Below are 25,686 nucleotides of genomic sequence, written 5' to 3'. Positions count from 1 at the left end.
TATATAATACATTACTCACCGTAATCGTATTTCTGATGCTTGTATCTGCTTAGATTCACATGCTGTGCATAGGCCGACATCTAGTGGAAGCTGCGGAGTATTACAGTTTGTTTTTCGAAACTCGAAAATGGGCGTCGACACAGGCGTGCCAGTAATACTATCCCTAGTGTGACGTCCACTGTACCCAAGATCCCTCACGCGTCTAGGATCCTCAGATTGTATTTTTTCTGACATGAGGAAGCATGAGGAGTAGCGCGAGTACAGATAATCCAAGCAGATAGACAGAAAGGTAAGACTACAAGCAATCATGCGCCTTCTCTCGGAGGGGAGGAAGGGTGGGTCGCATGTGAATCTAAGCAGATACAAGCATCAGAAATACGATTACGGTGAGTAATGTATCCCTTCTGAGGCTTGTGGAATCTGCTTAGATCACATGCTGTGCATAGATTAGCGAGCAGTACCAGAAGAAGGAGGTGGGATGTGAGAAGGTCATGAGCAAACAGGTGTCTTAGAACCGCTTGTCCCACTTGTGTATCTGTCTTGGAATGAGTGTCAATGCAGTAATGCTGAGTAAAAGTGTGAATAGAGCTCCAAGTAGCTGCTTTGCAAATGGTGTCGAGGGGAACATTTGCAATGAAAGCCAGAGTGGCCCCAATGCCTCTAGTAGAGTGGGCCCTTGGCGTAAAAGGCAGAGTTTTTTCAGAAAGAGAGTAACACAGCTGTATACAGTTGATAATCCACTTCGTGATAGCGCCTTTAGAGACGCAATCTCCCTCTCTGCCTGTAGCTACGGAGACAAACAGTTGATCTGTTTTCCTTAGCGGTCTGGTTTTATTTACATAGTAGAGGACCGCCCTACGCACATCTAGGGCGTGTAGTTTCACCTCAGCCGAGCTTTGCGGGTTCTGGAAGAAAGCCGGAAGCTCGATGGACTGGTTTACATGGAACTTTGATATAAATTTAGGTGAGAACCTAGGGTGTGTGCGTAAAACCAGTTTGTCTTTGTGGATAGTAAAGAAAGGATCCTGCACTGACAGAGCCTGAATTTCACTGACCCTTCTTATAGAGGTAATGGCTACTAAGAAGGCCGTTTTATAAGTCAGGTGTTTGAGACTACTTTTATGCATGGGTTCGAAAGGGGGGCCCATGAGCTTAGCTAGCACCACATTAAGGTCCCATCCTGGCGGTGGGTTCGAAATAGGAGGGTGAAGTCTCTTTACTCCTTCCATGAAGGCTTTAACTACTGGTACTTTCCACCACGACACCTTGTTATGGGATGTGGTGTAAGCCGAGAGGGCTGCCAGGTGTACTTTCAGAGAGTTAAAAACCAATCCTGCATCCAGCAGGTGGAGCATGTATGTCACAACGTTGGAAGGAGTGCAATCAACAGGGTTGATTTGTTTATTCTGGCACCAAATAACGAATCTCTTCCACTTGTCAAAGTAACAGTGCCTTGTGTTTGGTTTCCTGGATTCTCTTAGGATGTTCATACACCTCTGTGGTAAATTGAGATGTCCAAACTCTATGACCTCAGGAGCCAAGCTGCAAGGTTCATTGAGTTGGGTTGCTGGTGCACTGTTTGAACTTGTTGCTGGGACAGTAGGTTGTACCAGGCTGGAAGTTTGATGGGCTCGCACACCGCAATCCTGCGTAGGTGTGGAAACCATGGTTGTCTCGCCCACATGGGAGCAACTAGGATGAGCGTCATCGATTCCTTGTTCATCTTGTACACCACCTTCCTGATGAGAGGAGTTGGTGGAAAAGCGTACGCAAACATCCCTGACCAGTTCATCCACAGGGCGTTCCCTTGGGAGTCTGGCTGGGGGAACCTGGATGCAAATCCTGGGCATTGTTTGTTTTCGCTTGTGGCGAATAAGTCTATAGTGGGGAAACCCCACTGAGAGAAGAGATCTTCTACGATCTCTCTGTGAAGGACCCATTCGTGTTCTTCTGGGAGGGAGTCTCTGCTTAGAGCATCCGCTAGGGAATTGAGCTACCCTGGAACATGTTGTGATGACAGGAAGATGTTCCGTCTGAGTGCCCATATCCAGATTTTCTGGGCAAGCTTGGACAGATTTGGTGAACGAGTCCCTCCTTGCTTGTTCAGATAGAACATGGCTGTCGTGCTGTCCGTCCGGATCTGCACCGACAAGTTTAGTAGATGGGGCTCGAACGCCCGAAGCGCTCGGAATACTGCCAGAAGCTCTAGGAGGTTGATGTGGTTCTTGGCTACTGAGTGAGACCAGAGACCCTGAGCTATGTGGTGGAGATGGTGAGCTCCCCACCCAGTCAGGCATGCATCTGTAGTCACCACTGCCTGTACTTCGGGATCGTAAAAGGGTTTTCCCCTTGCGAGATTCTCTCTTGTCCACCAGTGTAGGCTCTGTACAAGTGTTGGCGAAACGACCACTAGATCGTCCCACTGACCACTTGCCTGAGACCACTGTTTCGCCAACCATTCCTGCATGGGACGCATGCGCAGTCCCGCGTGGGGGACCAGGTAAATGCATGACGCCATCATGCCCAGTAACCGCATTGCTTTGCGTACCGTTATTTGTTGACCGGACTGATAATGTGGAATTTGCAGTAGTATATTCCGAATTCTCTCTTCCAAAGGGAATGTCAACCCTTTCTGAGTATCTAGGATTGCTCCTAGGAACTGTTTTGAGGTGCTTGGCACCAGGCTTGACTTCTTCTCGTTGATTGAGAAGCCTAATTCGTGGAGGAGGTCGATAGTCCTTTGAATGTTTGTCCTGCAAATTCCTGGGGTTTCCCCCGTTATGAGCCAGTCGTCCAGATAAGGGTACACTGGGATTGCCTCCCTGCGTAGGTGTGCCACCGCCAGTACCTTGGTGAACACCGTTGGTGCTGAAGCTATCCCAAAGGGCAGTACCTTGAATTGGTAGTGGCGACTGTCCACCTTGAAGCGCAAGTACTTTCTGTGCGCCGGGAGCATGGAAATATGAAAATAAGCATCTTTCATATCCAAGGTTGCCATATAATCCCCCCTTTTTAGGAGGGGGATTACCTCTTGTAGCGTGGTCATAAGGAATTTTTGGGGCTTGACATACCTGTTGGCAGGCCGTAGGTCTAATACTGGGCGCATTGTCAAATCTTTCTTTGGCACAAGGAAGTAAGTTGAATAAATACCCTTGTTTACCTGGTGTCCTGGGACGAGTTCTATCGCGTCCTTTTCTAGCAGAATGGCGATCTCCTCGAGAAGGATCTTCTGATGTTCTAAGGAGTGTACTTTTTGTCGTGGAGGATGGTTCCGGGGACGCTGCAGTAATTCTATACAATATCCTGTGGACACTGTTGACAGCACCCATCTGTCTGAGGTGATCCCTTCCCAAGCCTGGGTGAAGTTGGAAATGCGTCCCCCTACTGGGGTTGCGTGAGAAGGGACCCTGAACTGAGCGTCACTGCTTTGGTGGAGGCGTGCCACCTCCCTTGTTGGGGCTGCCTCTGCCTCTCCCACAACCTCTTTTGTTACCCCTGCCGTAACTTTGGGTAGACTGCTGGCTGTTGTTCCACTGTGTACCCTGTCCCTGGGCATAGTTGCCTCTTTGTGAATTTTGGCCGCGTGGGCGACGAAAATTACTGTTCCCCCTCTGGTTAGGGGGTTTGTTGGTTAGTTGGCCAAGGGATTTCAGTGTTTCGTATTCGTCCTTGGCGTTTTTCAGTGCGTCTTCGACCGCTTTCCCAAACAATAGATCGGGTTCCACCGGCTTGTCTATTAATGAAGCCTGAGTTTCTGTTTTGAACCCCGACTGCCGTAACCACGCATGTCTTTTGATAACAGTACCTTCTGCTATCAATCTCCCTGCGTTGTCCGCGGCGTCGAAAGTTGCTTTCAATATGCAACCAGACACGGCTCTCCCTTCTGCCGAGATCCGAGCCAATTGGCCCTTTAACGGTTCAGGAGCAGAGGCTATGAGTGCCGCAACCTCTTCCCATTGATGGCAGTTATAGCTGGCCAACAGGGTGGTGGAGTTAGCAATCCTTGCTTGGTAGGCGGACGTTGAGGCTACTTTCCTGCCAAACCCGTAAAGTTTCTTGCTCTCCTTGTCGGGAGGAGCTTCTGACGAAGATAAGGGTGTTCCAGCCCTCTTCCGAGTGTTGGTAACAACTAGGGAGTCTGGTTTAAGATGTCCTCTTATATAGAGAGGGTCAGACTGGGCTGCCCGGAAAAGTTTTTCGACCCTGGGGTTGACTGCTCTGGTGAGGTTTGGGTTCACCAGGGACGGATCTATTCTTCGTTGGATGGATTTAAGGATAGGGATGGTCTGAGCGACCGGCCTCCTCTCTCCCACCAACTCTTCTGCGAAGTCCCTTTCCTCCTGTACACCGTGGGTGTCGATGTGAAAATGTTCTGCCGCGCGAGCGAGAACCTCATTAAGGAGGGGCTGGTTATCGACTGGCGAGTCGGTAACTGGGGCTTCGTTCTCTACCGGGGAATCTACTCTGTAAATTTCCTGCTCATCTTCTCCCTCCTCCTGGTCCTCATCATCCGCATAGTATTCCGTCCCGGTTTGTTCCTCCATAATTTCAAACTCCTGGTCCCCCTCAGGGAAAGGCTCTCCTTGGTACCTGGGGTGTGGAGTAGAGTATGGAGTAGAGTAAGGCTGTACCTCGAAGGGTTCAGGTCTTTCGAACTGGGCCCTTTTACTTAGGGGGATAGGATCAGTGGAACCTGAGGGTGTGGCCCCCTGAGGGTCATACGAGAGGAAATGCTCTGGATTCTTGTCGTAAAAATCAGCCAAGGAAGACATCCTTGACATAACCCTGTCTATGTCTTCGCTGGACCATTCTTTGGAACAGGGGATGACTTTAGTAGGCAATTTAGGGGACTTATCAAGGGTACCCTTGCTGGATGTTGATCTCTCAGTAGACTTGTATTTGTCTGTCTGCTTAGGGGGGAAGGATGGTCTTAAAGGAGTGGAAGAGTGTGCTTTCCGCTGTTTCCCCCCCTCCCCGTGAGTGGAAAAATGTTTTCCTTGTCCCTTGGAGGCCCCGGAGACTTTCAACGCCTGGCGTCGAGGATCGGGGGTATCTGTGTCTTTCGAGCGTGGGGCCTCGCTGGTGTTAACTGCGGGCTCCGTCTCTTGGAGCGCGGCCTGGGGGTGGAAGTCGTCTTCGTCCTCCGACGATCGAACTTCCATTAGTCTAGGGAGCGAGGCACTTATGGCAAGAGTGGATGATTGCCTTGCGTCATGAGGCGATCTCGATCTAGAGCGCCCAGAGGACACCGAGTTGGACCGTTCTATCTGTGCCTCTTTCCGAGAAATCGACGTCGTCGTCGAGGTTCGGTTGGACTTAGTGTGCTTAGTGTGTGTAGGGTGTGTAGCGCTTGCGTCGCCGGGGGTCTTCCCCATAGCCGCCCTGCCGACGACCTTCCGAGGTCGGGGACCTGCGCTCGGCTGTCTTTCGACGGCGTAATGCCCTCGCCGTCCGAAAGTACGGCGTCGCTGCCATCGCTGAAGGCGCCCTCCGCTGCCATGGCCGCCTGCCTGGCGTGGTGGGCCCAACGCTTTGTCGAACGGTCCTTAAGTGTCTTAGGTTTAAACCTACTACACGCTCTGCAGTTCGCTTTGGGGTGGTCCCTCGGCAAGCAGAGATTGCACGTGGCATGCCTGTCGACCCAAGGTTATTTGCGGTTGCACTTGGGGCAGAATTGGAAAGGGGTACCCTCCATACGCACCTTGAGGCAGCGGGCTGATAAGTTTAGGAAATATATAAGTGTATCTATATACCAAGAGTGAAGAGTATGTACCACCCCCCACTCTCCCTACTTGCAGGGCCGAGGCCAGCGGCCTACTAGGCCCGGGCCGAGGCCAGCGGCCTTCCGAGGCCCAGATCCGTCGTGCAGCAGCCGACGGTCGATGTCTTCTCCAGCCGTCGTCGAGGGTCGACGTTGGGGTGGGGAAGGATGTCAATAAAGAGTTATAAATTTCAATTATTAGCAAAAGTATGGCTAAGGCCAGGGGACTCCGCAAGATGCTTCCGACCAGTATGGCGGAAAAAAACAATCTGAGGATCCTAGACGCGTGAGGGATCTTGGGTACAGTGGACGTCACACTAGGGATAGTATTACTGGCACGCCTGTGTCGACGCCCATTTTCGAGTTTCGAAAAACAAACTGTAATACTCCGCAGCTTCCACTAGATGTCGGCCTATGCACAGCATGAGAATCTAGGCAGATTCCACAAGCCTCAGAAATATATATATATATATACATATATATATATATATATATATATATAGAGGAAAGTGAGACTGAATTGTTCTTGTCGCACTCAGATAATTTCTCATGGTGTTATTGAGCAGTTCTAGTAAATCTACAAATTGCACCTGTTTATAAATGTTGTTCTTTTCAGTTTTGCACGTATATATTCTCAACGTATTCCATAGTTTGGAATTCTTTGCATAGTTATCCCATAATGCAAGATAATGCATATATTTATATCGAAATGTGGGTGGTAACTATCTAATTGTTTCTGTATTTAATTGGGGAAGCATTTCTGGTATCCTCATGTTTGCAAACTAACCTGTCTCAGCTTCTTTCAAGAGGATTGCTTTCTGCGTGTTCTTGGAACTGCCGCCTTCTTGAAAGCTTTTAATGGTAAGTTGCGGCATGATGTCATGCGTTTCCGATGTCGTGACGTCATTGTAAATATCGGCCATACTGTTCATACCGAGAGTTTGAATTCACTCATTTGTTTTGTTTACAAAAAGTCCTAGATTAGATTTTAATTATTTTGGGGAATGTTCTACTTTCATATCTATAAAGGTATTTCTCCTTTAATGTAGATCACTTAACCATTCATGGGGATATCTGTCTAACATGACAAAGTCTCTTACTTAATACTGTTGCATAACATAATAAAAGAACAGTTTATTACTCAAAATGATATGCATGTCTTTTGGCTAATATGATTTTCATGATGTTCTTACATTTTTTACTAATACATAGGTATATACTATGTGTGTAGTAATTATGTATATGTATCAATTCCACTCCTGGAAAAGATTAAATTCAAAGGGAATTTCATGGATGTTAGTTACTCATAAACTTTGACTTTCAAGGGGTTAAATGCCTTATGTGATTCCACTGGTTGGTTCCCTCTATGTTGATTCATAATTACCTATAAACCCTACTGTACATATATGTTTATTGTTTATCAGTTTAGATGACCGTACCTCCATTGGCTGTGCCAACCATTCCCCATTTTGACACAATCACATAATTGCACGTTTCTATTTATATATCCTAAGTAAAAAATCTTTGCACCAAGTACCCCAAATCTTGAGAAATAATTATTTTCTTTTTCACTGTGGACTACTTTAATAATAAGCATATGATAACCTGGAAATCATTTCATCATTTGCTTTTAGAGAAAGAAATGAATCTCATGATAGCAATTAAGTCCCTCTGTTCTCCGGAAGTAGAATATTCTCTCGATCTCCCAATCGCAAATCCATTTAGGCTCAATGACACTGGAAAAACTCAAAATGTATTCTAATTGAGACAAGTTTAGAATGATCACACAGCACACTAATGGTGATCAAGTAATGCATAAAATCTATAGAAAACATTGGCATCTTTTACAGTTAGACCCTGATCTACAACAATAATCCAACATTTGTTTGCACCAAAACCCCCACACTAAACTAAATTTAGTCCAAGTTTTATGGATATAAACAAAAGGTAGCACAAACTAGCATCACTTCTGGCTCTCCCATCAAAGGTTTTTACAAATGTTCACATTGTATTTGTAATATATTGTATTTGTAATGATTCTTAAACTGTTTTTTAAAATGTTTATTTGTATGTAACTATGTTTAATATAGTGTTGAAGGTTGGCATCGTCTAACCAAAATAACACTCTTAGGGAGAATTCTCAGATGTGTTCATTCCCTTCTACCTTAAAGACCCCCAGCTCTTTTGCTGGACTTTAAAATTACATGGGAGATCCAAAAAAAAAAAAAGTCCTAATGGGATTTATTCTCTGTGTTTCTTTTGACTTTGGAGTCTGACAAACTTCATAGGCATCATCTTTACATTGCGTCACACAGCACCTTCAGTGCAGTGGCACAGGGAAGTCTCTTAGATTTCTGAGAGGTTTTAAATACCTTCTCTTGGATAAACTACTGTTTCCAAGAGCAGTAATGTGAAATTGACTTTACTTACATTTTGCAACTTTCTAGCCCCAGCACACACTATCTTACAATAGGGTGCTGGAGGGGTTACTTGGTATCCCCTCTGTCTAGTTTCTCCTGTAACATTTTTATGTTACAATTTCTACAGTTAATGGCTGGTGGCAGTGGTTTATTTTTTACTACCATTGGGTATTTTTACCACGGGCTGCGTTCGCAGCCACGGTAAGGCACCCGTGGGTGCCCATTTTGTCAAAATGGCCCCAGTCTTCTTTTTTTACCATTTCTTGTCAGAAAGGTCCTTATTGAGATTTACTCTGAGCGCCAAACCAGGTTTGGTCCCTTTGTTCATTTTGTCTTTGGCGGGCTTCACGAGTGAAACCTGCCTCTGGCTTCAGTATGTCTGGTAGGGGCAGGAAGTGAGGGAGGTGCCCGAAACTCCCTGTGCTTAATCCTCTTGGTTACAAGAATGCACCCAAAGGTGATTGGACGGCTGGCTGTCTGGCCAGGACATCCACCCTGCTGTGTGATTGACAGGTAGGCTGGAATGAATGGGAGAAACCTGCATAAAAGGCGAGGCTTTTTGGCTTGGAAGTTAGAGTCGACGACTGGACGAAGCAATCCGAAGAAGAACTTGGAAGAGATGCCTGCTGCAACTCCTGGACCGTTGGTTTGCCCGGAGAAGCTCTGCTGCTGTGCCGAAGCTCCGAATTCGCCTCGACTAGAGAAGTCCTGCAAGGACGACCTCTCCCTTTGAGTTGGTGTGACCAATCAACTCCTAAGTAGGCCCGTCTGGACATCGTCTCGAAGCTGTTTGTATTTCGTCTGCCACTGCCGCTGCTACGGCTGGAACCGAAGTGCCAGGGAGAGGAACACCAGATTGTGTGCGTTGCTTTTAAGTCAGACGCGAGCGCTAGGAAGATCCTCCGGACTTCCCTGATGCAGGACTGACCAGGCCTGAGCCTCCTCAACAGAGTGCTGGACCCCAGAAGCAAGGACAGTCTGAAGTGGTATCCGAGAACCGCAGTGTTGCTATTTGCTGTCAGACGCGAGGAGCTGAAACACAGAAGGACTGCTGAATTGAAGTTTGCCCCTTCCTGCCGCTGACCATCCCATTGCAGAGCAGGAGTCCCCAGGCGTCCTCCCACTTGTCCCCACGACTGAGGCGCAGGAACAACAGGATCTGCAGAGCTGTACAGGAACAGAAGCGAGCTGGAACCATTTCTTCTAAACAGAGGTACTGTAAAGTCTAAGAACTTATCTCTTGTTGTGTAGCCTTACTTACTCTCAGTTGCGACCTGTCTTGGTTACCTTGCAGAGTTGCTAAAGCTTTGCCCCTCACAAGGCTCCCAGCTTGTGTCCCTTCAAGTGTCCTACTTTTCTACAAACATTTCTAAAAACATTGTGTAAGACTTTTTACCTACCTGCAAAGAAGATCTTCAGCTCCCCTTGTCATTGTACAATTAACATTGGCTGTCCTGGCTCACTGAGAGACTCCTTTACCACGGACCTTGTGCTATGGCTTTTCCCCCAGGAAAGGGTTAATTTACTCTGCATTGGAAGGTTTCTTCTTATTTGTTAACCTTTGTTTTATTCCTCTATTCTATCTTTTACACCAAACGCAGTATTGCTCTAAATGTACCACTGATAAATCATTGTACACAGTGTCCTAGCTATTTACGTCACCTCAGGGTGTAGGAAATGTCTGTGTGCCATCCCCAATAGGTATCATCTGATTTAGAGAAACAGTTTGTGTTTGAGGTGTATTATAAGTGTTATCTATATATTGCTCCCTGCTGAAGGCTTATACAAATGACTGTGAAATAAAATAATCATTGTTTTATCAATAAACCTTGAGTGTGTTTATTTGAATAACTGCTACTGTGAAGCTCTGTCTCACAACATTACTGCTCACATTGACCTCTCCTGAGATAAGCCTGGCTGCTCAGCCACACTACCAACCTGTGTAGTTCAGACTTGTACCAAAGGTTGCCAGGAGGTCAAGGTTCTTGTAGTGCACCCAAAGGGTACTGCATACAATCTTGCATAACAAACACTTAATAAAAAATAAAAATGTTCACATTGTTCAGTGCAAACATGCACTGAACAGTATTCAGTCGTATACTACCAAAAATGGCAAAAAAGTTACTATTCCCTAGTTCATAAACTGCAGCAAGAACAGCATTTGTGATCTACATTATTGTATGCATCTGTAATAAATTATGTGGGAAGTACCATTAGGGGACTCAAAAGTCTAACCATCTCAGACCGGAAGACACCACTGGCTGAACATTGGTTTAAAGAACAATGGATAAGAACAGCGATCTGAAATTTTTCAGCATCAAGCACATTCTACGGCAGGATGAAGCCAAAACCATTAACAACCTAAGAACTATAACATAAGGACTTAATTGTGATCATTCAGTGCATTTCTTTCTCTAAAAGCAAAACACGAAATGATTTCCAGGTTATCATATCATGTTTATTATTGAAGAAGTCCACAAAGAAAATAATTATTTCTCAGGATTTAGGGTACTTGGTGTAAAGTAATTTTACTCAGGTTATATGTGGAGAAACATTCACCTATGTATTGATTGAGTCGAAATGGGTAATGGTTGGTACAACCAATGGAGGTACAGTCCTCTAAACTGACAATCAACATCATATGTACAGTATGGTGTATATTTAATTATGAATCAACAGAGAAAGAACCAACCGGGGATCACATAAGGTATTTAACCCCTTGAAAGGCCAAATCTATGAGTAACACATACATAACATACATGAAATTCCCTTCGAATTTAATCTTTTCCAGGAGTGGAATTGAGACATATTCATCATTACATACACACATAGTATATGCCTACATATTAGTAAAAAATGTAACATCAAATTCTCATTAGCCAAAAGGCATATGTATAATTCTGAGTAATAAACTGTTCTTTTATAATGTTATGCAACAGTATTCTGTAACAGACTGTCACGTTAGACAGATATCCCCCATAAATGGTTAAGTGATCCATATTAAAGGAGGAATACCTTTTTAGATATAAAAGTATTGCATTTCAAAAAATATTAAAATCCAATCTAGGACTTGTAAAAAAACGAGTGAATTCAAACGCTCGGTCTGAACATATGGCCGATATTTACAATGATGTCACAATGTCGGAAACGCCTGATGTCATGACGCAACTTGCTATAAAAAGCTTTCAAGATGGCGGCGGTTCCAAGAACACGTGAAACGCCTTCAGCTTGAAAGAAGCAGTTACAGTTTAGTTTACGAACACAATGATACCAGAAATACTTCCCCTAACAATTCGATAATAACCGGCCATATCTCTCTCTCTAATACACACACACATTCAATGAAAAAACTTTGTTAAAGGGACGCTTAGCAACCATAACGCGAGCCACCCCTGTGCACTGCTAAGACTAACACCCAGGACATCAAAGATGACATCACATGTCTGGGCCACTTGTTTTTGTTCACCGACATATATAGGCCAGGTGGTTTTGTTCACTGACAGTCAGAATATATTAAATATATTAAAATTGAAAAGGTGCTATATATCTAGACGTAAACCTTTTATGTTCTTAAAGTACGTTCCTTAGGGTTTAGTCTCAGCTAATGGGGCACATACATGGGGAAATAAGCAGGCCTCAAACACACAATTCATTTGTATACATTAAGATAAAATGTTATGTTATTAACATTTTCTGATGATGCAGTTTCTTTCTTCCTTACTTTAGTTTCCCTGTATGTGCCTCTGATTTGTATGAATTGTGGTTCTTCATATGTACTAGCACAAGTGTAGTAAGTCTTTAATTGTTAACTAGTTATTACATGTTTAACATTACTCAAAACTTGCATAACAACACTCCAATACAATGTTGTTTAGAGGAGTACATTCTTTAATACATTAAGTAGTTCATGATAGGTCGCCCGATCACCTCGGACATCTTGTTACCAACATTATAAACACAACCTCTTGTAGGGACTTTTCACCAAAATTAATTTCACATGTGATATCAGTGATGTCATCAATGACATTTGTGATGTCATCTTTGATGTTCTGGGTGTTAGTCTTAGCAGTCCACTGTGGTGGTGCGAGTTATGGTTGCTTAGCTTACCATAACTGGTGAATTTCTGAGGTTTTTCTTGTAACCATAACATCCCTCTAACAAAGTTTTTTCATTGAATTTCATAGGTTTTTATTAATGCAACTTAATAACCTCCCTTTGACAAAGTTTTTCATTGAATTTGAAAGGTTTTTATGATAGCAACTTAACCATAACATCCCTTATCAAAGTTTGTTCTGTGAATTTCATGGGTTTTTAACAGTGCATCCTATTTTCCTACAACTTACTAATATCATACTTACCCAATATAGCAAAATTTGAGTGCAATTTACAAAGTTTCACCTTAAAACTCTGCCATTTCCCACCTTCTAGCACAATTTTTAACACTTCTATACACTTTTTCAACAGATTTAGCATCCATAGACGTCCACGAACATCTGACTTCATCGTGGACAATCCGGACAGTGCCACGTGACCATACGCTGGCGCGCGGCATGACGACTTGTCCGAGAACACGTCTGCACTTCACAATCAGATCCGTGCTTCGCAGACAGTTCGGAACTGCATTTTCTACTGATCTAGGAACTTCAGAATTTCCATTGCACAGCTCCTACACCTATTCTTACTCATTATCCATTAACAATCTGGTACACAGTACATACTTGGAAGAAGTTTAGCAAAACGGGTATTTATCATAAAAATGGCATCACCCATTGCCATCCCTTCTCCCCAAGAGCAACCACCAACACCAGCTGGTGGACCTTCACAACAAAAACTGCGCAGTACTTCCAAAGACAATGAAGAGGACCAAGAAAATGAGGTAGAGGAAGTGCCTACCTCTAGCAACCAGAGAGAACCATGGCTGTGGCAGTTCTTTACCACTGTTGGGAATTTACCAAAGGCTAAAGCTGCCTAAGTGAAATGCACTGTGTACTCAGTTGCAGACTCCCCAGCCAGACAGTATTCCTAAGGGACCACCACCATATGCTGCCACGCCAAATCCAATGACCACAATGCTCTCAGAAAGGTTGTTCCTTTCTTAGCAAGTAGGAGGCTATCTTCTTCCACCTCATCTTCCACAAACAATACTGTAACCACACAGCCTACTTCTGTGGGACACAAAATCCCACCAGTTACCTTGCAAGCAATAAAACATGCTGTTGATCCATTTTTTTTTTAAGACAACAGTCCTCTGTATATAGTACAATATATCATTCTGCAGAGGGAAGCAATTTCGAAGTGCTTTGGAAGCGGTAATCAAGGAGAATGAGAAACACTGCTCCCCTACCTTAGAAGTAACATGTGCAACATCTTCCCCTGTCCACTTGCCCCTCCATATTAGTGATTGGTGCCTCTTCCCCATCTTTTCCCTCCCCACCTTTCATTCTCCTGCCAAAAAAATAAATGCATCAAAAAACAACATAAGAAATGTTCCTTTAGGAACCACCTTTCACAGTTAAAAAAACAGAAATAAAAAAAAAACTTAAGACTCCATCTACTTTACATTTCTCAGTAAAGTACATAGACTCAATAAGATTTTCCAACGTTTCCATTAGCATGTTGTGTTATGCTAATGGAATATTGTGGCATCCATCCCCCGCTCCAGGGACTGGAACAGTGGATACCAGCCCAGCAGCCCAAGTTATCAGCCCAAGCGAAGCGATGGTGGATAACGAGGTCTCCAGACATTATCCCCCCCATTCCAGCCCCCGCAATGGGGGATGAAGGCCATTAGCATCCAGGTTCCCAAAGCGGAAACCCGGGGTGCTAAAAATAAAAATACGATTTTTCTTCCTACACCGAGATGCCGCCTTTTCCAAGATGGCCACCATCGAAAGGGAAGGGGGGGTTCCATACAGGGCCCCTCTTCGCTTTCCATGACAGCCTGCAGAAGGCAAAGAGAGAACCCTATGACCATATTACCACAAGCATATTTTTCTTCCCTTTCAAAGCTATCCCACTTTCTAATTACTTTACCACAAAGCCGGTACCAGGTGGACATGGCCACTTTAACCCCATGTGTTGTCTCTCGTGGTCATGGCCAGTAACCAGATTGTTCGGATCATGACCTTATTCCATGACCCAGACAATGTGGCCACTGCCCATGGCCACAGGCTACACCTCAGTCACCAAAGGTATATCACTATTTTTTGTACCTACATTATGACAGTTGTCAAAAAAATAAAACACTGGGACATTTGCAAAACCATGCTTTAAGGTCCTTGTCAACGCTCCTTAGACAAGTTTCCTGGAAATCCACTCATGTTTTATTTTTGTGAAATGTATGCACATACAATAGTCATAAGTTAGCCCCCCACTTGACAAAATCCATTCAGACTTTACAAACACATTTATATCTAGATCTAAAATCTTTTTGCCAACATTTGTGCAGATTCGTCAAATTGCACCACATTTATAAGCCTTTATAAAATTTTCGTATCCCTACTCTAATTTTGCCCCCTTTTGACAGAATCCCACCAAACCTTGCAAGCTCATTCGAGATCTGGCCAAGAATAGGACTGCAAACTATCATGCAGTTTCATTTAGTGATGTCAAAGTTATAAGCCATCCAAGAACTGCTTTTCACCAACCCTGTAATGCAGAGGTGTCCACAAACTTCACAGCACTGTTCGCAGACTTACAGTGAAAAACACCTGTTTTTTTTTTCTTCCTGCAGCCATATCGCATACCATCCTCATCACCCCTCAACTCCCCAGAGATTATTTGATAAGTTTGACAAGTGCAATGTTGTGTTTAATGTGTATTTACTGCAATGTCCGCGGACACCGGCCGCTTTCTGTGAATCCAAGATGGCGGGCGTTTTAAAAAAATCTGACGCACTTCACGCTTTTCACCATCCAATCAGTGGGCCCGTCTGATGCCCACAGACACCAAGTTGCCTTCTAAGACAATCGGAGCCCTGTCCGTCAACCAAAGCCAGATATTACACATTTTTTTGGTCCTACTTTTTGTTTGTTTTAAAAAAAAAAAATACTGGATGGACTTCCAACAAATTTACAAAAGCATGCTTTCGGGATCAGGCCGCCGCACCTGCCGCAAATTTGGTGAACATCATTCCAGTGGTTTGGGCTGTAGGCGTGAGCAAAGGTTTTCTCCATACAGTCTATGGCAAAAAAAAATTGGGAGCCCGTCTACAACTCCCCCCGACCCCCCTTGACAAAACCTCACCAAACTTTGCAAAAGAATTCAGACCGGGCCATATACTTATTTTTGCAAAGTTTGAGGAGGATTGGGCAGGGGAAGCGAAGTTATAAACTGCCCAAAAAGAGGTCTTCCTATGGATTTAGCAACTTAACCATAACTACATGGCTGCTACCGCGGGCCATGTAATTAATATATATATATATATATATATATATATATATATATATAGTAAAACAAGGGCTTCTGGTAGATGTAGTCATCAGGTTTAGCAAGGAAAAAGCTCACGCCCAATCCCACAGTGGAGAAAGGGGGGCGGGGGGGGGGGAGGAGTAGCCTGCAGTGAGGCACTCAAAAAGCAGGGCATATATCACCCCGGTGCAGCACCCTATCAGGTCTTGAAGATTCCACCCTTCAAAATCCTGGAAATATGGTAAAACGAGGAGAGGGGCGCACTCCAGTTCCCTGCACAACCTTCTCAGCCACTGGTGTTCTCCTCCGACCGGTTTCTGTGCTCCTACACGTCATCAGGGAGGCATGATGAAATATTGTTCAGTAAACTTTCAAGCTCAGAGGGAGAACATGAATCCTTATACACTGAAAAAACAGAAAAAAATCATAAAATCGATATACATAAATATCACTCTTTACACATGAATTCCTTAGATACATTAGCCCAAAAAGGTATACATCTCTTCATCTATGTTGTGCCCTTTTGGGTTTCTTGCTCTCAAAATCCAAGATGCAACATGTCTCTTTCTGTTGGAGTTTCTTTTCTCTATCTCCGCCTCTCATATTTTGTTCAATTTTGTGAATGCCAAAGAAATGAAAATCTTCCAGATTACAATGATGACAATCATAGAAGTGTTTGGCCACTGGATAATTCGGATCCTGATTTAAAATGGCCCTCACATGCTGGTGAATTCTTATTTTCAGTTTGCATTTGGTGCTGCCTATATACCATTTCTGGCATGTACATGAGAGTACATACACCACATATTCAGTCTCGCATGTGATTTTGTCTGTGATCTTAATAGAGTCACCTAAAATCGGATGTATATAATCTGAACAATACTTGGCGTATTTACAAATGTTGCATCTTGTACATTTCGGAAAGCCTGGCTTCTGTTTCGTCAGCCATGCCTCTTGTCCAGGCATTGAATCTTGTGCTAAAAAGCTCTGAACCAAAGTGTCTTTGAGAGAACAGTTGCGTCTGAGACTAATTTCTGGATAAGTTTTCAAAATAAGTGCAAGGTCTTTATCAGCTCGTAGAATCTTCCAGTGTCTCTGTAGTATACGTTTGATTTCGGATGTTTCATTGTTGTAGGCCAGAATTCATCTTGTTACATCGTTGTCTTTCGTGGACCCATTTGCCAGGCGAGGTCCTGTCAACAGAAAAGATCTTTCTTTCTTCCTCGCTTTGATGTATGCTTTTGCAATGACCTTCTTTGGGTAACATTGATTCAGAAATCCTTTTGCTGCAATTTTGCTATCAGAGTCATGAGCCTTCAAAGTTGAGCAATTCCTCCTGATTCTTATGAACTCGCCATACGGAATGCTCCATATCAGGTTTTTAGAATGGCCGCTAGTTGCATGCAGAGGTGTACTGGTACCAGTTGGTTTCCTATGTAATTCCGTAGTCAATGTCTCATCCACAATTCGAAAATTCACATCCAAAATGGTTAAGAAAGTGTTGCTGTGTGTCTCCGTGAATCTCAGATTGTGGTCATTGTCATTCAAAAGCTTTACAAACATTATCCATGCTTTTTCTGACCCTTTCCATATTATGAAAAGGTTGTCAATGTACCTGAGCCACAACACGATGTTTTCAGTAGCTCTCTGATTTTTTTCTGTCCAGACATCCGAAGCCTCCCATGCTCCCATGGTCAGATTCGCGTAAAGTGGGGCAAAGGTTGCGCCCATCGCTGTGCATATATATACACACACTATATATATATATATATATATATATATATATATATAAATATGCATTATCTTGCATTACAGGGTAACTATCGGAATTATAAACTATGAAATAAGCTGAAAATATAAATGGGCAAAACTCTAAAGAAGAAAACGTATAAACAGGTACAACATTTAGATTTACTATAACTGTTCCATAACACCATGAAAAGTTATCTCTGTGAGACTAGAACAATTTAGTTACACTTACACACACATATATATGGTCTTGTCCCACAGGATTATACTCCAAGAAACCGCAAACCATGGAATAATTTGACAGTATGCGCACAACATTGTTAATAAGCATAAATCTTAACAGGTATAACTTTTAGACTTCCGCAGAAATGTTACATTTTTTTAAAATAAATAAATAAAAAAAAAATCAGGAAAGCCATTTGGACGAGACAAAAAATAAAATATAAAAAAGGTATTTAATTTGTTTTTGTAGATGCAACTAAACAGGTTGTTCAAAGATATATTGGTCTATTGCACAACAACAATTCAACGTGTGTTCTTTTATCCACATGAGGACTAAAATAGTGTTATTAGTAAGGCAGCCCTTATCCATTCAGATAACTTAAATTTAACTTAGACCATGTACATAGAACCCATTGTAACATGCTCCTTGTGTCTCCCTTTGTTTTCTCCAATCTCCACCATTTTGTATTTGTATTTTATTTATTTGTATAGCACAAACCAGGCCCGGGGGCTACCGGGCGCATATCTTGAAAGCAATGGTTACATAAATTGCATACAGTGATTATATGACAGTCAATAAATATAACATAGAAGAAGGCATAGGTAAGTAGTGCAGCGATACATGGTTTGTCGATAGTACATCCGTACATAGGTTATTGCATCACGTTTTAGAATGTAGCTTGGGCATTGGTAGTGACTAGCCAACATTTGGCTCTGTGTTTGAATAGGTTGAAGGAGGGGAGGTTTCTGATAGTCAAGGGGACAGCGTTCCACAATTTGGCTGCCAGGACTGGGAAGCTAGATCCACCAGCTGTTTGGAGCTTGTATCTAGGTATCAGTAGGCTCTGGTTCAGGGTAGATCTAAGTGAGCGCGCTGGGGTGTAAAGCGTGAAACGTGTGGAGAGATAAGTGGGGGCCAGGTTATTCATGCATTTGTAGGTTAGGGCAAGCGATTTTAGTGAAATCCTTTGGGTGACTGACAACCAATGAAGGTTCTTCCTGGTATCCAAGATGTGTGCAGATCTGGGAATGTGGAGGGCTGCCCTGATGGCGTTATTTTGTATGATCTGGAGCTTGTCTAGATTACCCTGATTAGTGCCCTGGTACAGTGCATTGCAGTAGTCCAGTTTGGACATGACCAGGGTCCTAGCAAGGGTAGTACAGTTGTGCGTGATCAGCTTGCAGGTATAGGCGGCGGCCGCTGCAACTGCATTTGTTTGTCTGTGAAGGGAGAGGGTGGAATCGAGGTAGATTCCCAACATTTTGGTATCTTTGGAGACTTTTATTAGATTTCCATCGATGTTAAAGGAGCTGAACATAGGGTTCAGCTTGTTTAGTCTTTGCTGAGTGCCTAGGATGAGGAGCTCTGTCTTGTCATCATTGAGACAGAGCTCATGTTGGGCCATCCATGTTTGAATGACATGGTAAACGTCATTTAAGGCTTTTGAATCTACTGTGTAATCACCCGTGATGGGGATGAGTATCTGGGTGTCATCAGCATAGTTTGTGTAGGTGACACCCAGATAGTCAAGCACATCAAATAAGGGTAGGGGATACACACGAACCTTGGGGGACTCCGCAAGGGACTGGTGCGGGGTCAGCTGCGGAGGTGGGCGAGAATACCCTCATCTGTCTGTTATCCAAGAAGGATTGAATCCAGTTTGTGGCCATGTCGGAGAAGTGAGCTGCAGTTTTTAGCTGGTGACAGAGGATTTGGTGATTGACCAGATCGAAGGCAGCCGATAAGTCTAAAAGTAGTAAGAGGGCTAGTTTCCCTTTGTCTTTGAGATCCTCGATTTGGGTTTTGAGATCGAGGAGGGCAGTCTCCGTGCTGTGCTTCTGTCTGAAGCCGGATTGTCCCGTGCCTAGTAGGTTGTTTGATTCCAGATAGTTCTGTATCTGGAGGTAGGCTGCTCTATCTAGGATTTTTAGTAGAAATGGGACCGTTGTGATGGGCCTGTAATTGGTTGGAACCTCTGGGTCTAAGGTTGTTTTTTTTAGGAGAGGAATGACCCAAGCATCCTTCAGGTTATTGGGGACCACTCCCGATTTAAAGGAAGCATTAATAAAAGTGGTGATAAAAGGGGCGAGGTCATGAGCCGAATCCTTAATGATTGGGGCTGGACAGGCGTCCCCTTGGCAGTTCGAAGGTTTTAAGTTGCAAATGATTTTTTCAACCTCCAGAACGGAGAGCGGTGTGAAGCTGAATGGCACCGGGGACTCGGGGGTAGTTATTTTAGGTGGCCTGGTATTGCTAAATATAGGGGTGTGGAGGGTATTTTGTTTGGCGTTGATTTTGGATTGCAAGGTGGATATTTTGTTAAGAAGGGCGCTTTGTATATTGTTGCACCAGGTGCTGTCCTTGGTGCACGTGTCCGGGGCGGGTGAGGGAGATTCTAGCTCTTTGAGGATTTTGAATAATTCTCTAGTGTTAGATTCTGCCTGGGATATTCGTGAATTGTAGGTCTCCTTTTTGGCTTGTAGTATGGCTGATACAAATATGAAATATGGGCACAATATTTCGCTGAAATGCTCTGTGGAATTTAACACAATACATGTGGATACATGTAAAAATCTATGTACATGACATTACTGATTAATAGAGCTATGTGAAATCATGTGATGATGCATATGTTAAATCTGTGTAAATGACAATTTTGGATGATAATTGAAAGTTTACTTGGGTAAAGAATGTTGACTGATAATTTAAGGTTTTTGTACCTTGAATAAGCCTGCACTTTGGAGAAACATATGCACGTGTCCCAATAGGTTGATGTTGGCAGCTTTTGAAAAAACACATATGGTATATAAGGGTATCCTGTAATAGGAATAATGTATGTACACCCAAATCATGAAAACCTTACGTGTAATTTACAACCAGATAAAGGATCTTATTCTGATTGATTGATTTGGATTATTAGCTCACACGGAAACAAGACCAAGCACATATTACCCAACTATCTTTGTTAGTATGATCTGTAGCCACATATGAGACTGTTCTAATGCTGAAGCCCAAGGCAGCACGGTGTATGGAAGTTGCAAAACTATTCATGTAAATTAGACTAAGAACAATAGGTTTGACTCCAATTTAAATCAAGCCGCCATCATATTAATAGCTTGACATACATGAATCCAAATGACAGTCCCTGCCTCTCCCTCTGTGACCCTTTACCCAAAGAACTCTGGTGATTTATAATTAGTTGTGCAAACATGAGTATTCACCTGGGGAGTGAGGTTGCGCAGGACAAGCCAACTGCTGGTTCTTCCTGAAGTGTCAGTGCTCCAAGCAGATCCTAAAATATTGTCAATTGGCAAATAAGTAAATAAGCAAATGTTAATTTGTGACTTCATAGAGAAAAACGCACACAGAAAGAAGAAGTAATTTAATGCATAAAAAGGGCATTACTCAAATGTTGCCTAAAGTATCAAAGCGGTAGAGCAACTGCTGATATCTTGCGGTTGGGGAACCAATGATCAAGTTGGTGCTCAAGGGTAAGGAACATCTTACTTAACTCTGGTAATGTTCGTTTCGATAGATGTTCCTCACACAAAACTTTAGCCCAGCAGGTGGCATTTCAGACTCCTGTGTCGATGCCCCACAACACAGCTGTTTAACTCCGGATGTGACGTTGGACAGATACATATATATATATATATCCACCCAACCCCCTTCTCAGCCATGTGAGGGACCTTTAAAGGGAATCGGCAAGATATCAGTGGGGCAGGATGGGAGGGCGATGAGGAATCTGTAAGAACATCCATCCGGAATTACATTACCAGAGGTAAGCAATCTGTTCTTCTGATGAATTATGTCCTTCCACAGATTCCTCATTTTGGATAGACTCCCATAGCAGTGAGGCAGGGAGAGTGACACTACAGAAAAGATTGTTAAATTAGAAAACTCTAAGGAACTGCACTGCCAAAGTGGGTATCGGAGCGAAAATGAGTCCAAACAATAGTGTTTGGCTAATCTATGCCACTTGCAGTCTGGCAAAGGACAAACACTCGCCGCTGCAGAGGGGTAAGTAGCTGCCAGCCCTCCAGTTCAGTGGGGTCAAAGGCACTCCGGTAGCACCTTTACCGCTATGCTAAGGGCCCAGAGGATATCTCATGGGCAATGCATTTGCCTTTGAAGCAAGACAACGCAAAGCAACACAGGTACAAAACCTGGTCCTGCACTTAGAGACTGGTTTCCAGCATTAAGCGAGTTATAAAGGATGAATTAAAGAGCAGCAATCTGTAATGCACAGCGCATTCCATCGTGACCGTCTGTTTTGCAACTGCCTTACCAACTTCTGGCACTTTAGCCAACGAAAAAGCTGGTCCTCTTGCCCGAAAACTCTAGGTTCCTAGTTATGTAGAAGATCACGGCTCCATTTGTATCAAGCCTGTAAAATCCTCCTTCCTCCTTTGATGGGTGAAGAGGATGGTAAACCGCCAGTAGTTTTATCTTCTATGACAGATGAAATTCTGCCACACTCAGGGTGAGACCAACTTTCGCCAGGAAAGAGGAACTTATCCCAGAGTGTTTCCCTGGAAAACATGAAATAAGGAGGCCTGTGAGAGAAGGAGACTTGCACCTCACTCACTTTTTAAACTGAAATTACCATAACAAGAAAAATTGTTTCCATTTTAAAAGCCTGAAAGAATAATGATGCATTTGTTCGAATGGAGCACCCACCAAGAAGGTTACTATTAAGCTAATGTTCCAGGAAGGGACTTTGAACTGCACAGGTGTAAACATATTGCCAAACTTCCTGAGGAACTGTATGACCACCGAGATTGAAAAACCTTGCTCCAGTGTGCATTTAAACAATGGAAGTGCCGCTAAGTAGCCCTTAGCAGTCATTATTGGTGGGCCCTGAAGGGCCAGGTGCAGCAGAAAAGAATGAACTGAACTTGTACATAAAAAGAGGTCTAAATCTGTGTCCCTACACCAGACATAAAATCTACTACAGTGGCAGTTGTAACTAGCCTTCACAGCTGGTCTGCTCCAAGACATCTTCCCGGAAGATGCCAGTTTCTATACCTCAGCCTCTCAGCAGTGTAAAAGTTGAGAAGTGAAGGCTTGGATTAAAGACTACACCCCGAGCATTGGAGCGTAAATCCACTCTGGGGAAGATGCAGCAGAGATCAGCATGGCCATGTTCTGAAGGTCAGTTTAGCACGCCTTCCGGGCCCAATCCAAAGAAACAAGGATCGACACATTTCAGTCCACTACAAATGCAACCTCCAATGCCCCTCTTGGGGGACATTCGCTGGAACAGAACACTTCACACTTTCTGTTGGCACTGGTTGTTAATAAATCCACATATGGGGTTCCCCAGAGTTTGACTGTCTCCAAAGGGACCTCCTGGCATAGCTTTCACTTGTGGAAGTTCAAATTCTGTCAGCTCAGGACATTCCACCACCTGATCCACCATACCAGCCAGGTGGGCTTTTAACTAGTTTTTCTCCAATTCCTAGAACTAGAGCTGCATCGCTTCCCTGCATAGGGACTGTGAACTCAGACCCCCCCTCTCTTGTTAAGGTAGTGCATGGCCACCATACTGTCCATCAGGACAAACTTCTTCTGTATAAAAGGGAGAAAGGCTATCAGCGCATGTCTGATCCCTTGCACAGCCAACCGTGATGTGCCCCTGGACTCTACTAGGGACCAGAGTCTGATCACTGCAAGCTCGCCCAGGTGAACACCCCACCCCAACCCTTTAAAGGAGGCAGTTGCCTCCAGCAAAGGTTGGCAAAAAAGGTTTTCACGCCATCCGAAAGTCTTGACTGGCCCACCACATAAGATCCTGTGACATCCGAGTTGGGATCTACAAGAGATCTCTCATGCTGTGAGAGAACTGTGACCACTGGGATCTGAGAAGTCCTTGAAGGAATCTGATCCTCAAGCAAGCCTCCGACACCAAGAAAATGCAGCCCGGCAGAGTATTGGCATTTGGGAATTTCATTTTGACATCTGACTGATGTTCTCGATCCTGTCCTCAAAATGATAAGCATTCCCAGAGCGCGTGTCCAGGACCTTGATAATGAACTGGACCTACTGTGAGGGTGTCACCTCAGACTTCTTGAAGTTCATGGAAAGGCCAATCTGAAAAGGAGATGCAGGTGTGGCTTAGATGGTGTGATGCTGGAAATGCATTGGGGGGACAGGGCCTCTGTGTCTTTGTCCTGTAGTCTTTTTATCATGCGTGTTCTGTGTTATTTTCTGAACAGGAGTCCATGTGGCAGTGCAGCTCTTCCTCCTTTTGGTTTAGTGAACAGACCTTTGCCTTATGGCACCCATAGGTGGGGGTACAACCCTGTACCCCTAGTGTATGTTTTGGGGAACCTGTGTCTGGCCCACAGAGCAGGGTATGGGCTGGTGGCAGCTCCATGATCAATTTGACATTTGCTCTGAGTATCCTCCATTTTGGGATTTCCAGGCCCTGCCATTGGAATCAGTTGATTCCTGATGGGAGACAAGATGGCCCTAGTGTCCTCTTGCTTTCTATCGCCCGTTACCTTGTTTTCCCAAAGTCCTGTGAAGCCCTGACTCTGTCCCTTCCCTGACTGGCTGTTGGGTGGAAGTTCCATATATGGTTTTGTGAGGAAGTCCAGGGAAGACTGACTGGAGACTTCCCAATGACTATATGTTGTGGGTACGCCCTTGGGTGGGACCTGGGTGAATGAAGTGTCATCACTGCTCTCTTGCACATTTCCAGCTTTCTCCCACTAACCACCCCTCCCTTCCTCTTTCAGAGCCGCCAGGGCACCAGGGGACCACTCGGGTGGTGATAGTGCGCGGTACAAATGTCCTTTAACATTAACATTTCAGGTTATGGGTGTCTGGTTTCTGGTGTGCGACACAATGAATGAAACAGCCCTGCCCGAAACTGGTATGGATGCAGTGTGGAGTGCTGAATGGCTGGTCTGGATGGAAAAGAATGGCCTAAATGCACTGTGAGCCTGATTGGTCGCCTGCATGAATGCCCCGCTGAATGATTGGCTGCTGAGCTTGGCCCAGCAGTGTGAATGAGAGACAGAACAGTATCTGGGGGCCTCATTTACTGGAATTGTTCAGAAGCCGAAGTCGGAACTTGATGCTTAACCTTGAAGCCCAGCAGGAAGAACAAAGCTTTGCTGCTGCTTTCCTTCAACACAATCCGAAAGCTGTCGTGTCTCCAAGAACTGATCCAAGGGAGGACCTGGCTAGGAAACCTCTTCCCGAGCTACGAGGAAACATTGTGCACCAGCTAACCTTCCCCAAGGCTCCCTGGAAGTCAGTCATTGAAAGGCTGCCGACCGGAGATGGGGACCGCCGAGGAATCTGAAGCGAAGTGCCCGGACATTGAAGTCCATCGCCGTTGATGACAATCATCGCCGACCGGAGCCACATCGCTCCATTACATAAGACACTTTGAATCAAGGACTCCCTTTGTTCATCACCGTCGACCATTTTGTCCCACTGGAGAAAGTCAAGGTCACTGACGAACCAAGGCAAATCCGCCAGTGGGTTTCTCGCCACCCAAAGTCCTCAAAGACGCCAATGAAGATCCCGATTGCCGACGCCAAACGATGACGACACAACGCCATTGCTGGGCCTACGTTCTCCATTGACTCTTTACGGCAACAAACTATCTTTGTCGAGGTGCACTGCATGCCTCATCGTTGCAGGACGTCCACGACCGTTCGTCAACGAGCACCGCAAGGACAGAAGATGCTGTCTGCTAAACCAGGTACATTGGGGTAGTAGAACATTTGTAGAAGCAAGTAAGACTCTGCTAAACAATATATGGACTGGGCTTGTCAATATATCTTATTTACAGGTTGCTCAGGTGGGGGGGTCCTCACAAAGAACTGTTTCTAGGGTTAGAGACCCAGTATTCAACCAATTGTTTAACCACTTGTTTTCGTCCCAAGTCTATGGTTGATAACCTTTGATAATGATTTGTATGCCATTTGAAACTGTCAACAGTTGGTGCATTTAATGGAGTCAAAGAGTAATTGTGGTACCAGATAGATATTGTACATTATCATTATAGTATTGCTTGAGCACAAAGTGTGTAATTGTGTGTGTAAATGACTTCAACCTTATTTATATAAAGAACTGTGTTATCACTAACAGTGTGTGGACATTCC

General features: G+C 44.2%; 1 protein-coding gene across 11 annotated transcripts in view; it reads right to left on the bottom strand.

The window, feature by feature from the left end:
* TNRC6C (trinucleotide repeat containing adaptor 6C) overlaps nt 1-25,686 on the bottom strand; it is a 1,467,646-nt gene that overhangs the window by 36,539 nt on the left and 1,405,421 nt on the right. For all 11 annotated transcript variants that reach the window (XM_069654647.1, XM_069654638.1, XM_069654641.1 and 8 more), the window contains one exon: nt 20,785-20,855. In XM_069654647.1, the coding sequence (XP_069510748.1) occupies nt 20,785-20,855 (71 nt within the window). The remainder of the gene's footprint in view (nt 1-20,784; nt 20,856-25,686) is intronic.

The sequence above is a fragment of the Ambystoma mexicanum genome, chromosome 3q (assembly GCF_040938575.1).
Source record: "Ambystoma mexicanum isolate Mex_15411 chromosome 3q, UKY_AmexF1_1, whole genome shotgun sequence".
Taxonomy (NCBI): domain Eukaryota; kingdom Metazoa; phylum Chordata; class Amphibia; order Caudata; family Ambystomatidae; genus Ambystoma; species Ambystoma mexicanum.
Note: the sequence above shows the minus strand (reverse complement) of the source record. Positions and strands in the feature narration are given on the sequence as shown.